This window comes from Talpa europaea (genome assembly GCF_964194135.1).
Source record: "Talpa europaea genome assembly, chromosome: 14".
Lineage (NCBI taxonomy): Eukaryota > Metazoa > Chordata > Mammalia > Eulipotyphla > Talpidae > Talpa > Talpa europaea.
Window position 1 is genome coordinate 10,147,179 of NC_140082.1, and position 11,926 is coordinate 10,159,104.

General features: G+C 48.3%; 1 protein-coding gene across 1 annotated transcript; it reads left to right on the top strand.

Annotated features, from left to right (window-relative positions):
• Positions 1–283: 283 nt before the first annotated feature.
• On the top strand, positions 284–9,880 carry RFC5 (replication factor C subunit 5; the record flags this gene model as incomplete). Its single annotated transcript, XM_084253018.1, has 11 exons — positions 284–351; positions 1,964–2,028; positions 2,311–2,447; positions 3,536–3,615; positions 4,276–4,349; positions 5,785–5,944; positions 6,675–6,756; positions 7,128–7,257; positions 7,815–7,892; positions 8,879–8,933; positions 9,784–9,880. The coding sequence occupies 11 exons, from the start codon at positions 284–286 to the stop codon at positions 9,878–9,880; spliced, it is 1,026 nt and encodes a 341-aa protein (XP_084109144.1).
• Positions 9,881–11,926: the final 2,046 nt, after the last annotated feature.

Genomic DNA, 11,926 nt, shown 5'->3' on the forward strand with positions numbered 1-11,926 from the left:
TGGGCGCGGGTAGCCCCCCGGCGCCCCCAAGCCGGGCGCGCGGGCAGGCGGGCGGCGCGCGGGCAGCCGGCCGGCCTGCGCCTCCGTAACCTGGCAACCGGCGCCCGGGCAACGGCGAGGGGGCGGGACCAGAGCAGGAAGCCGGAAGCCGGCGGCTAAGTCTCGCGAGAGTTGTGTTTGCGCGCGAACTCTAAGAGGCTCCCAGGCCTCCTCGCCGCTGGGTGCCGCGCAGACCCCTGGGGACGCGACGCCCCCGCGGACCAGGAAGCCCTCGCGTCCCGCCATGGAGACCTCGGGCGCCGAGCAGCAGCAGCAGCAGCCCGCGGCGGCTCAGATCAGGAACCTGCCCTGGTAGGAGGAGGCCCGGCTGCCGCGGGGAAGGGGGTCGGCTCGAGCCCACCAGGCCCCCGCTGCAGGGGCCCCCTCGGCCACCCCAGCGCCCCAGTTACCCGCGTCCTATTTGGGACTGTTGCCGGGGCGCCCCGATCCTTTCGCCCAAGGGAAACGCGGCTTTCGCACCTGGGTGACAGCCGGGGGTTGGAACCCCATCTGCTGACTGCCTTGGCCTCCGTGCCAAGGCTTCCGTGTGGTTGTCCGTCAGATCCCAAACCTGAATAACAATGATAGTGGCGACCCCCCCTCGTGAGCTTTTAATTTTTTAAAAGATCTATTTAATGTTTTTATACGGGTCGGGAGGGTGAGAGGATTCACCGGAGACAGAGCAGGGAGCAGAACAGGCAGACTGACTGACATACACTGCAGAGGGCAGCAGCGGGCGAGGCAGGAGAGGTCTGCCGCGCCGTGTGGGTAGCTCCCTGGCCAGCCAGGAAGGGAACCTGCGCTGCAGAGGCTGCGGACAGCTTCACAGCGCCGCGCTCAACCCGCTGTGCCTGCAGGGAGGCCCTCCCTCCTTGACTTTTATATAAGAGCCTGGCTTTCTGTTCTGCGGGCACCCCAGGTGTAAGTTTCAGTTTTACCTTTGAGGAAACTGGAAGGTTGAAAGACTTGCGTAAGATGCGCAGCTAGGAATAGGCCTGGATTTGAACTCGGTTGGTCTGAATTCAGAGCTTGCGCTCTTAACCGTCATGCTAGTAGATCTGTGTCCTCGTGATGCTTTATTAAAGACTCGGATGGGACATGACTTGATCTTGGACAACTCTAAAGTTCTTGCTTAATAATGAGTTCAGTTTGCTTATATTGTGATGAAAACCCATACCATATAATTTTCAGTGGTGACCATCTAAAGGTATACAATTCAGTGGTTTTAAGTACATTCAGAATGTTGTGCAGCCATCCCACTATCTAGTTTCAAAAGTCACTCCAGAGGGAAACCCTCTGCCCTTTGACACCCATCATCAGCCCCTGGCAATCACTAACATAAAATTTTGCATGTCCTGGATATTTCATATAAATGGAATCATCCAATTTGAGTCCTTTGTGTCTGTCTTCCATTTAGCATGTTTTTGAGGTTCATCCATGTTGTAGCATGAAGCAGAATCCCTTTTTATGCAGAATAATACTCCATTGTGTGGGTTGACATTAGGGTAGTACATCAATTTGGAATCATTTTGTAATAGTGGGTGCCCATTCAGGGTGAGAGTAAAGGCAGTTTTTCACCCCTATTGACATTTTGGGCCAGATACTTGGGAGGGGGCTAGGGGAGGGTGAAGAGTGGGTAGAGGCTGTCCTGTGCATTGTAGGATGTCCAGCAACATCCCTGGTACCTACCAGCTAGATCGTTAGCATCTTCCAACCACTTGTGAAAACGGAAAATCTCCCAGTAACATCAAATGTTCCCCAGAGGACAAGATGGCCACTGCTTGAGAACCTTAGGTCTGTATTCACACTTAAAGCATTTTGTTTCTCTTCCTCTTTTAGTTAAAATAGGAAAGAAGTCTTTTGCACGCAGCAGAAATGTTCTTGCTTTTATATATGTTGCAATCTATGCTAAATTGTATTCCAGGGTGGAAAAATACCGGCCCCAGACACTGAATGATCTCATTTCTCATCAGGATATTTTGAGTACCAGTAAGTATACATGTGTCAGTTGCTGTTGTCTGTTGTCCTAGGTAAAGTACCTAGATATATTTCTTGGTGATGTTGTCTCTGCTGTTCAATAAATTTGAAGAATCTAATCGAGCTAATCTATGGAATGTGGCTGTAAGAGTGAAGTGCTTCAAATTTTCGTTCCTGCGTATGCCTGTGATTTGCACTTAGAGTTGAATTGCATTCAGCCCAAGTCAGGGGCCCACAATGAATGAGGCAACTCTCAGAAACTGACAGTGTTTCCTCTTTCTTCCTGCTCCTCAGTTCAAAAATTTATCAGTGAAGACCGGCTGCCACATCTGCTTCTCTATGGGCCTCCAGGGACGGGAAAGACATCCACCATCCTAGCCTGTGCCAAACAGCTGTACAGAAACAAAGAATTTGGCTCCATGGTCTTGGAGGTAAATAGGACGGTTCTTATTCTATAAAGGCCTCCAGTCTCCTCATTTTCATTCTGCTAGTTTTTAAGAAGTTGCCCTGCTGGAGGAAAAGCAGCAGACATAAAATATTTCAACTCATTTTTTTCTGTAATTGTATTTGAATTTAGATTGATGTGAGCCACAGGCCAGTGGTAGAGCTGGGTGTGTTTCTTTACTGTTGCCAGCTTTTACCCAAACATTCAGCAGTCACTCAGTTGCCGCTTCTCTCCTTTGTACCCCTGCAGGTCCCCTCTCCAGGTAACTCCATCCTCTCCTTGCCCCCTATAAGTCGAGCCCTATTCCCTGAAAGTTTCCTTGCCCTCTGATTCCTAGTTGGGCTTAGCCAGGAAAGGCCCTACAGAAGTCAGGCTTGGTACAAGGAGTCCCCACAGGCTGGTAGCATCCCCTCTGCAGGGCAAATCATTCAACCCTCACTAGGGGCCAACACCACACCCCCTGTACCCCCTTAAGAGGGTGTGTAATGGGCCCCACTAGTCCTTGAGGTATTGCATGGCCCTTGTGTTCCCCCCGCCCCCGCCAATCAATACCTTTTGCAAGTTGTTCATCCAGTTGAATTTGAACACGTTGTCTCTGTACTGGTAGGCCCTCACCTCATATGCTTAGATGACAAAATTCTGAATATTGTCTGTTGCAAGAAAAAACATGTTTAACTTTCTTTTTAACATCTTAGAATCTTGCTGCTTGTAACATTTGTATTTTAATGAATTAAAAACTTGGTGGCTTTTGGGTTGCAGTAGCTAAAATTAGCACTGCTCTGCTCATGCCATAGGTGCTGCCCGGTATCACCAGCCTAGCTTATTATGCCTGTGGTTTATGGCAGTGACTGTCTTCAAAATGGGGGAGGAAAAACAGTTACTTGCCTTTTAGAATATAATGTAGTGATCTCATGAGTTGTGAGTTTTAAGTATATTGTGATCTTGTTCTTTCATAGTGTTTGTCTGTACACTGTCATTAGACCTAGAGACCTAGCTTGCTGAGCTGGATTGAAAAAAATGGTCAGAGACAGTGCGCCAACATGTTTTCTATTGTGCCTTCTGTACCACATTTAGCTGAACGCTTCAGATGACCGAGGAATAGATATCGTTCGGGGACCCATCCTGAGCTTTGCAAGCACGAGAACAATATTTAAGTAAGAACCGTTTGCATCATCTCTCTCCCTGTAGATTTTGATCAGTGAAATAATAGAGCTTAATACTTTTAATCCTCCCTGTTGCCAGCCTGTAAAGGTTAAAAAAAATGACTGTGCCAAAAGCAGCCATGGAAAAGAGATAGTCCGGGGATGGCAGTAAGAAATATTTAAAAGCAAATATTAAACCCATATGGGCATTAGCAAGTGATGTGGGGAGGCATCAGCGCTATTTTACTGCTTTACTGAGGGCTCAGTCCATCCTAAGAGTAGGTGAGCTGTTTTGACTTGAAACAAAAATAAGTTGAGATGGGGATGGAGACCTAGAATGGCAGCTCAGAAAAAGGTGAAAAGACAGGTGTGAATGAAGGTGGCGAGACAAGTACCTAATGGAAGAGGGTGCTGAGCGAGAGAAAGGGGGATGTGCCAGAGACCAGCCCGATGAAGAGCAGCCGTTAGACCTCAGGGCCCCGTGAGTGGTGCGCTGGGGCAGGGCGGGGGGCTCCTCTCTGTGTGCCCACAGATGCCAACTTTGGTGCAGTCCTAGGCTAAATGTCCTCCATGGGACAGGGCCTGATGGCACAAGGGTGAAGATGGAGGTTTGGGCTTGGAAGTTGAAGTGACACTGAAGAAATCGTCAGATGGTGCCATTTGTTTTCCTAGGAAAGGCTTTAAACTCGTGATCTTGGATGAAGCTGACGCCATGACTCAGGACGCCCAGAACGCCTTGCGGAGAGGTGAGACTGGCCACTGAGTGCAGGTGCTGCCAGGGAGGGAACAGGAGGTCTGGCCATGAGGTCTGAGGTGGCTCGCAGGAGGGCGGGGGGTTTCCCCTTCCTCAGGAGCTTGAGGAGGTAAGCCCTGTGGGATTTTAAAACACGATCAGACACTGCTCATTCCTTCTTTTCCACCGGGTTCGGTTTCTGAGATTGGAATTTGTACTGTTTGATGAGAGGTCACGGGGAGCCCTTCTTTCCTGAACTGCTGGGTACCTTTCTGCGTAGACGCCAAATGGCCGGGGAAATAAAGCCAGAAGTTGAGTTGCACTCAGAAAGCTGACCTTGTGTGACGTAATGAAGTAGCGAATATAATGAATATAATGAATTCACTTGCCAAGTGAATGATTGGGCAGAGAAGGGAGAGTGTCCTATGATTTGTCTCTCTTAGGGGCCTGGTGCTCTTGATTTCTTTGAAAGGACGTTCATAATCATTTTCATTAAGATTCTGAAGTAGGGCTTCCCCGGGTTGAGCGCAGCGCTGTGAGGCTGGCTGTAGCCTCTGCAGTGCCGGTTCGACTCCTGGCTGGCCAGGGAGATTCCCACATGGCGCAGCAGACCTGCCCTGCCTCGTCCGCTGCTCCCCTCAGCAGTGTACTTCGGTCCTTCTGCCTGTTCTGTTCCCTGCTTTGTCTCCGGTGAATTCTCTCACCTCCAGCGCCTCTGGCCTGTACCCCAGTGCTTGATAAATAAATCTTAAAAAAAAAAAAAGCTTTTGCTTTTAAAAAAAAAAAAAAGAGAGTCTAAGGTAATCAGCCAGGAGGGAAGGAGCCCATATATAAGAAGTGGAGGACAGTTAGTGTCTTCTGGCCCTAGAAGCCTTGGCAGCCTGTCTCCGGCATCGTGTTCTGTGGCGCTCCTATGAGTCTGGGCAGGTCCCCTTGCGAGAACACCGGGTACCCACACAATGAAACCAGTGTCATAAGCATCTCTGAATTTGGGTTATTGCTGCCTCGAGTGCTCTCAGGCTTGTAGACAAGTCCACAGGGAAGTCTGCAAAAAGCCATTCCCCTCCCTGCTCGGTAGAAGGTGGGGCATCACCAAGCTGCCAAGCAAGTCTATGCAGAAGCTTGGGGATCTGGGCTCCCCTGCCCTAATGGGCTGGATGGCAAGAGTGCTAGATCAGGGCGACTCACAAAAAAGGAAGCAGTGGAATTTGGAGGATCTCGTGGAGGTGACATGTTCATCATTTTAGGGGAGGAGAGTGGCCAGCCTCCAGCCCTGACCCCCCGGGACACACTTGTTGCGGCTGCACCCCCACTTGTCTGCATTTTTCAGTTCGAGTTGCCTTGTTTCCTGCATCTTCCATGTGCCCACAGCAGAGTGCAGGGGCTCTGGGTCCTTTGCAGCGTTGGAGTGGACTTTGAGAGCTAGTGGTTTTCCTTTTCCTTGCCAGTGATTGAGAAATTTACCGAAAATACCAGATTTTGCCTCATCTGTAACTACCTGTCCAAGATCATCCCCGCCTTGCAGTCCCGGTGCACAAGGTTCCGTTTCGGCCCCCTGACTCCTGAGCTCATGGTTCCCCGCCTGGAACATGTCGTACAGGAAGAGAAGTGAGTGCACTGGAGAGCAGGGGAGGGGCGGGCCTGGGGTGCGGTGCTGTGGAAGCAGGATCCAGGGTGACTGACGGGCTTCCCGTGAAGACCGCGGCGCTTGTAAGGACTTAGCGGGGTGCCTGGCACCAGGTAGGCAACCGGGGCTGTGATCTGCTGTCACTTTCTCTGGTGTCTCACAGACATTCTCCCTGAAAGCCATTCGGCTCTCTTGATTTTTTTCTTGATTCCATCCTCCTCCCCTGGAAATGTCCCAGTTTCCTCCTACTCTTCTTTTGTCACTGGAACCTCCATGCTGCCAAGTCCCTTCTGCTAAGATGCCTCCAGCCTTTTTTGACTAGAAGGGAAAGTTCTGAGACATGTTATTCTATATAAGCCGATGCCAGACAAGTAGCCAGCCCAAGCTGCTGCAGATTTGAAGAGAGGTGCTTTGCCTGAGATCATGGAGCATGCCGGGGAACATACTTTAGAGCCAGTTGTTTACATGCTTTGGTCCTAAATATGGGCCATTCTAGATGGTGAGCGGGCTGTGACTACTCATGTCAAACCCCCTCCCTAAAAACCAGAGTGAATTCTAGATCATTTAGATCAGGAGAGGATTGTTAACTCCCTCCTCCCCTTTTTTCTTTCATTGTTTTAAAGTCTCAATCATTCCAGGCCCTCAGGTTCCCGGAGTGAGTGCTGGTGCTCTCAGGGGGCCTGTCAATCCCTTCTGCCTGTTTCCTTGCAGAGTTGATATAAGTGAAGACGGGATGAAGGCACTTGTAACGCTTTCCAGTGGAGACATGCGGAGGGCCCTGAATATCCTGCAGGTATAGTACCACGCGCAGCCCATCTCAGGTCATTGCTTTGGGTTAAGTTTTCAAGAACGATACAAGCAACAGCATGGCCAGTCTGTAAATTGAGAAATTTAGCACTAGGCTCCCTGTGCCAGACTCCCCCTACTTGTGTGTTGTGATTAATCCAAAGAATAATTTGTGGTGAAAGAGGGAAAGATAGGGACGAACTCTGCAGCTGTCACAGCTAACAAGTAGCGGCATCTAAGGAGGCCAGCTCCTACAGGAGTGAAAGGGACAGGGTTCGAGCCATCCTGGGCCCACTTGTGTAGCTGCCGTGGCAACGTCCCCCTGGTCTGCCTGCAGCTTGGCCCCGTCATAGCCACCGTGGTTCTCCCCATCTGCAGAGCACCAATATGGCCTTTGGGAAGGTGACAGAGGAGACTGTCTACACCTGCACAGGGCACCCGCTCAAGTCTGACATCGCCAACATTCTGGACTGGATGTTGAATCAAGACTTCACCACGGCCTACAGGAGTATCCTTTTTCGGCACATGAAGTGCCTGAGGCCTGAACTTGGCCCTGGAAGCTCAGGCTGCAGCCAGCACCCACACTGCTGGCCAGAGACAACAGGCTGCACGGGACTGGTCATCTTGTCGTGGGGGCAGGGCGTCTGTGGGTGCAGTGGGCACTTGTCTTTAATGCCCCAAAGTTCTCCATGACGCACTGGGACCTGGACATGGCTTGAAGCCACTTCATTTCAAGGTGGCAGAAGAGTAGTCAGCCCTGGGCATGGAAGCTGCGTTATTTTCAAGTGGTCAAGTGGTCAGTGCTGCTTTTGTTTTTCTGTGAAGTGAAAGGCCAGGGTAGTGGAATGAATGCATTTGGGGAGTACAGAGATACCACTTACCTTTCAGATGCCCTGTTGACTATACAACAGAAGAATTGGGGCCCAATATGGGCAGCTTCACATTGAAAGAGCAATAGTTAGGTAGCAGTAAAAGCCCAACTTTACAGTCAGGACAGGGATTCAGAATCCTCCGCGGCACCTTTGTTCTGGGCTTGTTCCCTTTGCCTTAACTGCTTCTGTCTAGATATTATGGAGCTCAAGACTCTGAAGGGGTTGGCGCTACATGATATCCTGACAGAGATACACCTATTTGTGCACAGAGGTAACTTGGGCTATTCGCTGTTTTGGAAGCCATATAGGAGGCCGGCTTTGCGGGTGCGGCTGGTCAGAGGCAACACGAGACTTCATTTTTAAGGCAAAGAACAGGAAATACAAACCCGACTCATTTTTAGTTTTGTCTTGCTATTTAAAACTTTGTTCCAAAACACCTTTTTGACCTCTAGAACTGCTGTGGAAACTCATGGAGGCTGACTTTATTTCCTCTGAGGGTTTCTACTTTATAGCAATTAGTATGTTTTAATTCTCATTTCTGGCAGTATTTTCCCTAAAAGGAAAGGAGTAGGACCTGGCTTCACACAGAGCACAGCCATCTTGGGTGACCGCCTCAAGCACCATACTGTGTGTGTCTCCTGCACGGAGATGGTCTCGCCTGCAGCCGCACACAGGAATCTCCTAAACAATTCACTGAGCCGCGGGGGGAGAACCGCATCGGTGTCTTCTTGGATCCCCCAGGCGATCTGCTGCACAGTCCCGTGGAGATGCTCTTCCCTCCACTGAGGCCAGCAGCGGACAGGGCCCCAGGGTCGGCTGTGCCGGTGGCCCTGTGCCTCTTCCCCGTGGGCTGGCGGGTTAACCTATGTCCACGAACATGGTCAGCCCAAACCCAGTCCTGCCCTTTGATGGTGGAAGCAGAGCGTGAGTTGGATTTTTACAATCAGCTGTCATGAAAACTGGGACGGCAGCTGGGAACTTGGCCCTGAGGTTAATTAGAGCTGCCCGACTGCTCAGAGTAGTGTGGGCGCCGCTCCCGGGCTTGACCGAAGCTTTGGAAATCTCATTGCTTTCCCTTTTGGTTGCACTATGAAGAATTGCAAAACATAGTGAATAAAAACCAAAAACCTGCACTGGTTTTACTTTAGAGAGGTGGTACCTAGTGCCCTGCGGCCTCGTACTTGTTTTCTGTGATCTCTGTTTCTTTCATGGTAGAGAGTGACAGACCTCACCCATTTGATCTTGTTTTTTTCCCAGTCGACTTTCCATCTTCAGTTCGAATACATTTGTTGACCAAGATGGCAGACATTGAGTGAGTATTTCCACGCTCATCCTGTTCTTTTTTCCCCTATTTTGTGTCTACTTTCTTGGTTTCAGCCTTTTTAAGTTACTCATTTGCGATATCATCTAGTTTTTGCTGTGGAGCCTGGGGAGGGGTGTGAGTGGCTCCCTTATTTAAAGGCTGTATGGATAAACCACACCTCAGATGTGTACTGGCGATAAAAAGAGCTCTGCTTCCACCTCGAGGTGTGGGGACAACCAGCTCTCCAGCTGTTAGGAAGGAATTTGGCATATTAAAGCATATTGGGGGGAAAGAGTAAACATAAACTCAATTTTCAAGTTTGCCGCGGTCAGTAAATATAGTTTTTAGTCCCCAGTGAAGGTGGCTGCTATCATTTAAGTAGAACAAAAGCACCGGGTTCAAAACATGTCACCATAGGCCATCTCTAATTTGCCATCATTGGTTCTCCATGCACAGATTAGGTCACTTCTTATCAGTAAGCGATTTTGCGTTCAATGGCTGGACACTTGCAAGGTGGCAAGATGAAATGTCAGTGTCCTGCATGACCACAGATCCCTCAACCAAGCTTCCCACTGAGAGGGAAAAAAATTTTACAGTTCCTCTCAAATGAAGACACAGTCCTGAATTCTGCCTATCTGTGCAGCTAGAACAAAGTTCAGAACACTGCTGCTAACAGTTTTCTCAATGTAATTTTTCTTCACCAGTTTGAATCAAATTTTGGGCACACAGACAAGACTCCTGTTTAGGATAAACTTTTGTGACTTCCTGTCTTCAGAAAACTTTGTCTTTGATCTCTGTTGTTCTTTTGTCGAAAGGTAGCTGCTGTGATGTTGTCTATTTTATTTTTTATATTTCTTAGGTACAGGCTTTCTGTTGGCACCAATGAGAAGATTCAGCTGAGTTCCCTCATTGCGGCTTTTCAAGTCACCAGAGACCTGATTGTTACCGAGGCCTAACGTGGAGGCCTGTCTTGGCAATGTCAGGACAGCGGGGACCTCAGTGATGGGATGAACTGCTGCCCACGCCCGGGGAGGTGATGCCATTGTCACCACAAGTCTTGGGAAGCTGTCCCAGACGTGGGGGGGCAGACATTTAAAAAACAGAGGATGTACATCAGCTTTAGTGTATGACTATCATATTGCACTGCCCATTTGTCCTTTATTGGAGAAAAAGAAAAAAACACAAAACCCTTTTCAACCTTAAGGGTTTTTACTCTTCACTTGCTTGGATGACAGGAAATTGGCCTATTCCATTCTGGCCTGGCACCTAAAGCTTTCAGATCTTATCTGGTCCAACTTCTTCCAACTCAAGGTAAACAGAATATCTCCCAAGCTAATCTGTGGCCGTCTGTTATCTACTTTGTAAGTATGACTGGATTTCTGCCCAAAATGACTTTACCCTCATAAAATAGACTCAGTTCTCTTGACTTTAAAAATTGGTGTTTTATTTTTCCTCTTGAAGAGCATTACTAGCAGGTTCCTAGTTGTGTGGACAGTAGAGAAAACTTTCACTGTGAATTATGCCATTGAGGTCAAAGGTTGTGCAAACCTCACTTGCTTAACCCAGGACGAGGCTTCGTGAGAAGCCCCATTCGGAACCTACAACTGCTAAAGGCTTATGACCTGTGTACAAATGTAGCAGTTTATTTTCTAGCAATTACATTGCATTTATTATAGTGTTCTTCATAATTAAAATAAAGCAGCCTGTTTTTTGGTTGTGTTACAAGTGACTCTTCTTAACCAGTGATGAGATGCTGACTTATTCAGTGCGCATTTATATGAAAGCCTCCTCTGTCTCTGCTATCACAGAATAAACTTTCTCTGGAGGCTGTTCTTTAGAAAGCTATCAAATTCTTGTATTATCAAAAGGAAGAAGCCGGTTGTTTCCATCATTCACAGACAACTTGCTTCCAAGGTCATCAGCTAAGTTTGAAGTCACTGGCTGAAAGGGGCCTCATGGAAGCCACCACCCCCAGCCTCTCAGACTATGCTGTCTGGGATACTGCAAAATAATCACATTTAAAATATGCCCAGTCCATTCCCAGCTATCCTATTGTACTCGTTTGTTTTAAAAAGTGATTTTTTTTTTTTTCCTTAATGAAAACAGCTAAAACTTTAGACTGTTCCTTCAATGAAAGCTTCTCATCTTGGAATGTTTTTCCTCAGCAACAAATGTGTCCAGAGACATGTTTCATAAGGACCTGCTGGCCTCTACCAAGCACCCGACAGGAAGCCAAAGGATACGACGTTGCATTTCTTTTAAAATAATTTAAAATATATTAAATTTTCCAAAGGCAGATTGTGTGTGAATGAGGCATCTGTGTGCCTTGAAGGAGAACAGCACTTTCAAGGAGCTATGTTCGTCTAGGGGTAGAGTTGAAACTGGCTGGTCAGTTTGATGAGGTGAAGTGACAAAGTCGGGTGTCATACATGAGACTATCAGCTGAAGGAACAACAACACCAATTCTTTACGCAATTAAGAGACATCTTCACAACTGTTCAACTGAAGTACTATGGTTTTTAAAGACCATCAAGAAAAACACAGTTGTACCTTAACATCTGTTGAGAAAATACAAATAAATATGCTAATGAATGGCAAACAACTGACAACTCAGCCATGTGAACAGTCATGCAGTTTAGGAATACGTCCTTGTGTAGCCCGACACAACATTTGTCATCTCCTGCACATGCACACCACTGTTTAGGGGGAAAGAAAAGCCAAGTATAGTGTCTGTCAGTTAGGAGCACAGCCTCTGAGTCACCTATAATTTAGTTAGGCTAAGTTAACACTCACACAGACTGCTCCATGGAAACGTCCTGCTGGTCAGAGCAGAGCCAGAGGGAGGGAACTCTGAGCCACCACTGCACCCGCAACTGCAATGGTAAGTACGAGGTGGGAGCCAGACCTGCCAGTGGAGCTGAAATTTCTCTCCCACCTCAGAGGCTCAGAGGCCTAGTTACTCTTAGCAAAACAACATAAGTAACTGCATGTTGAATCAAAAC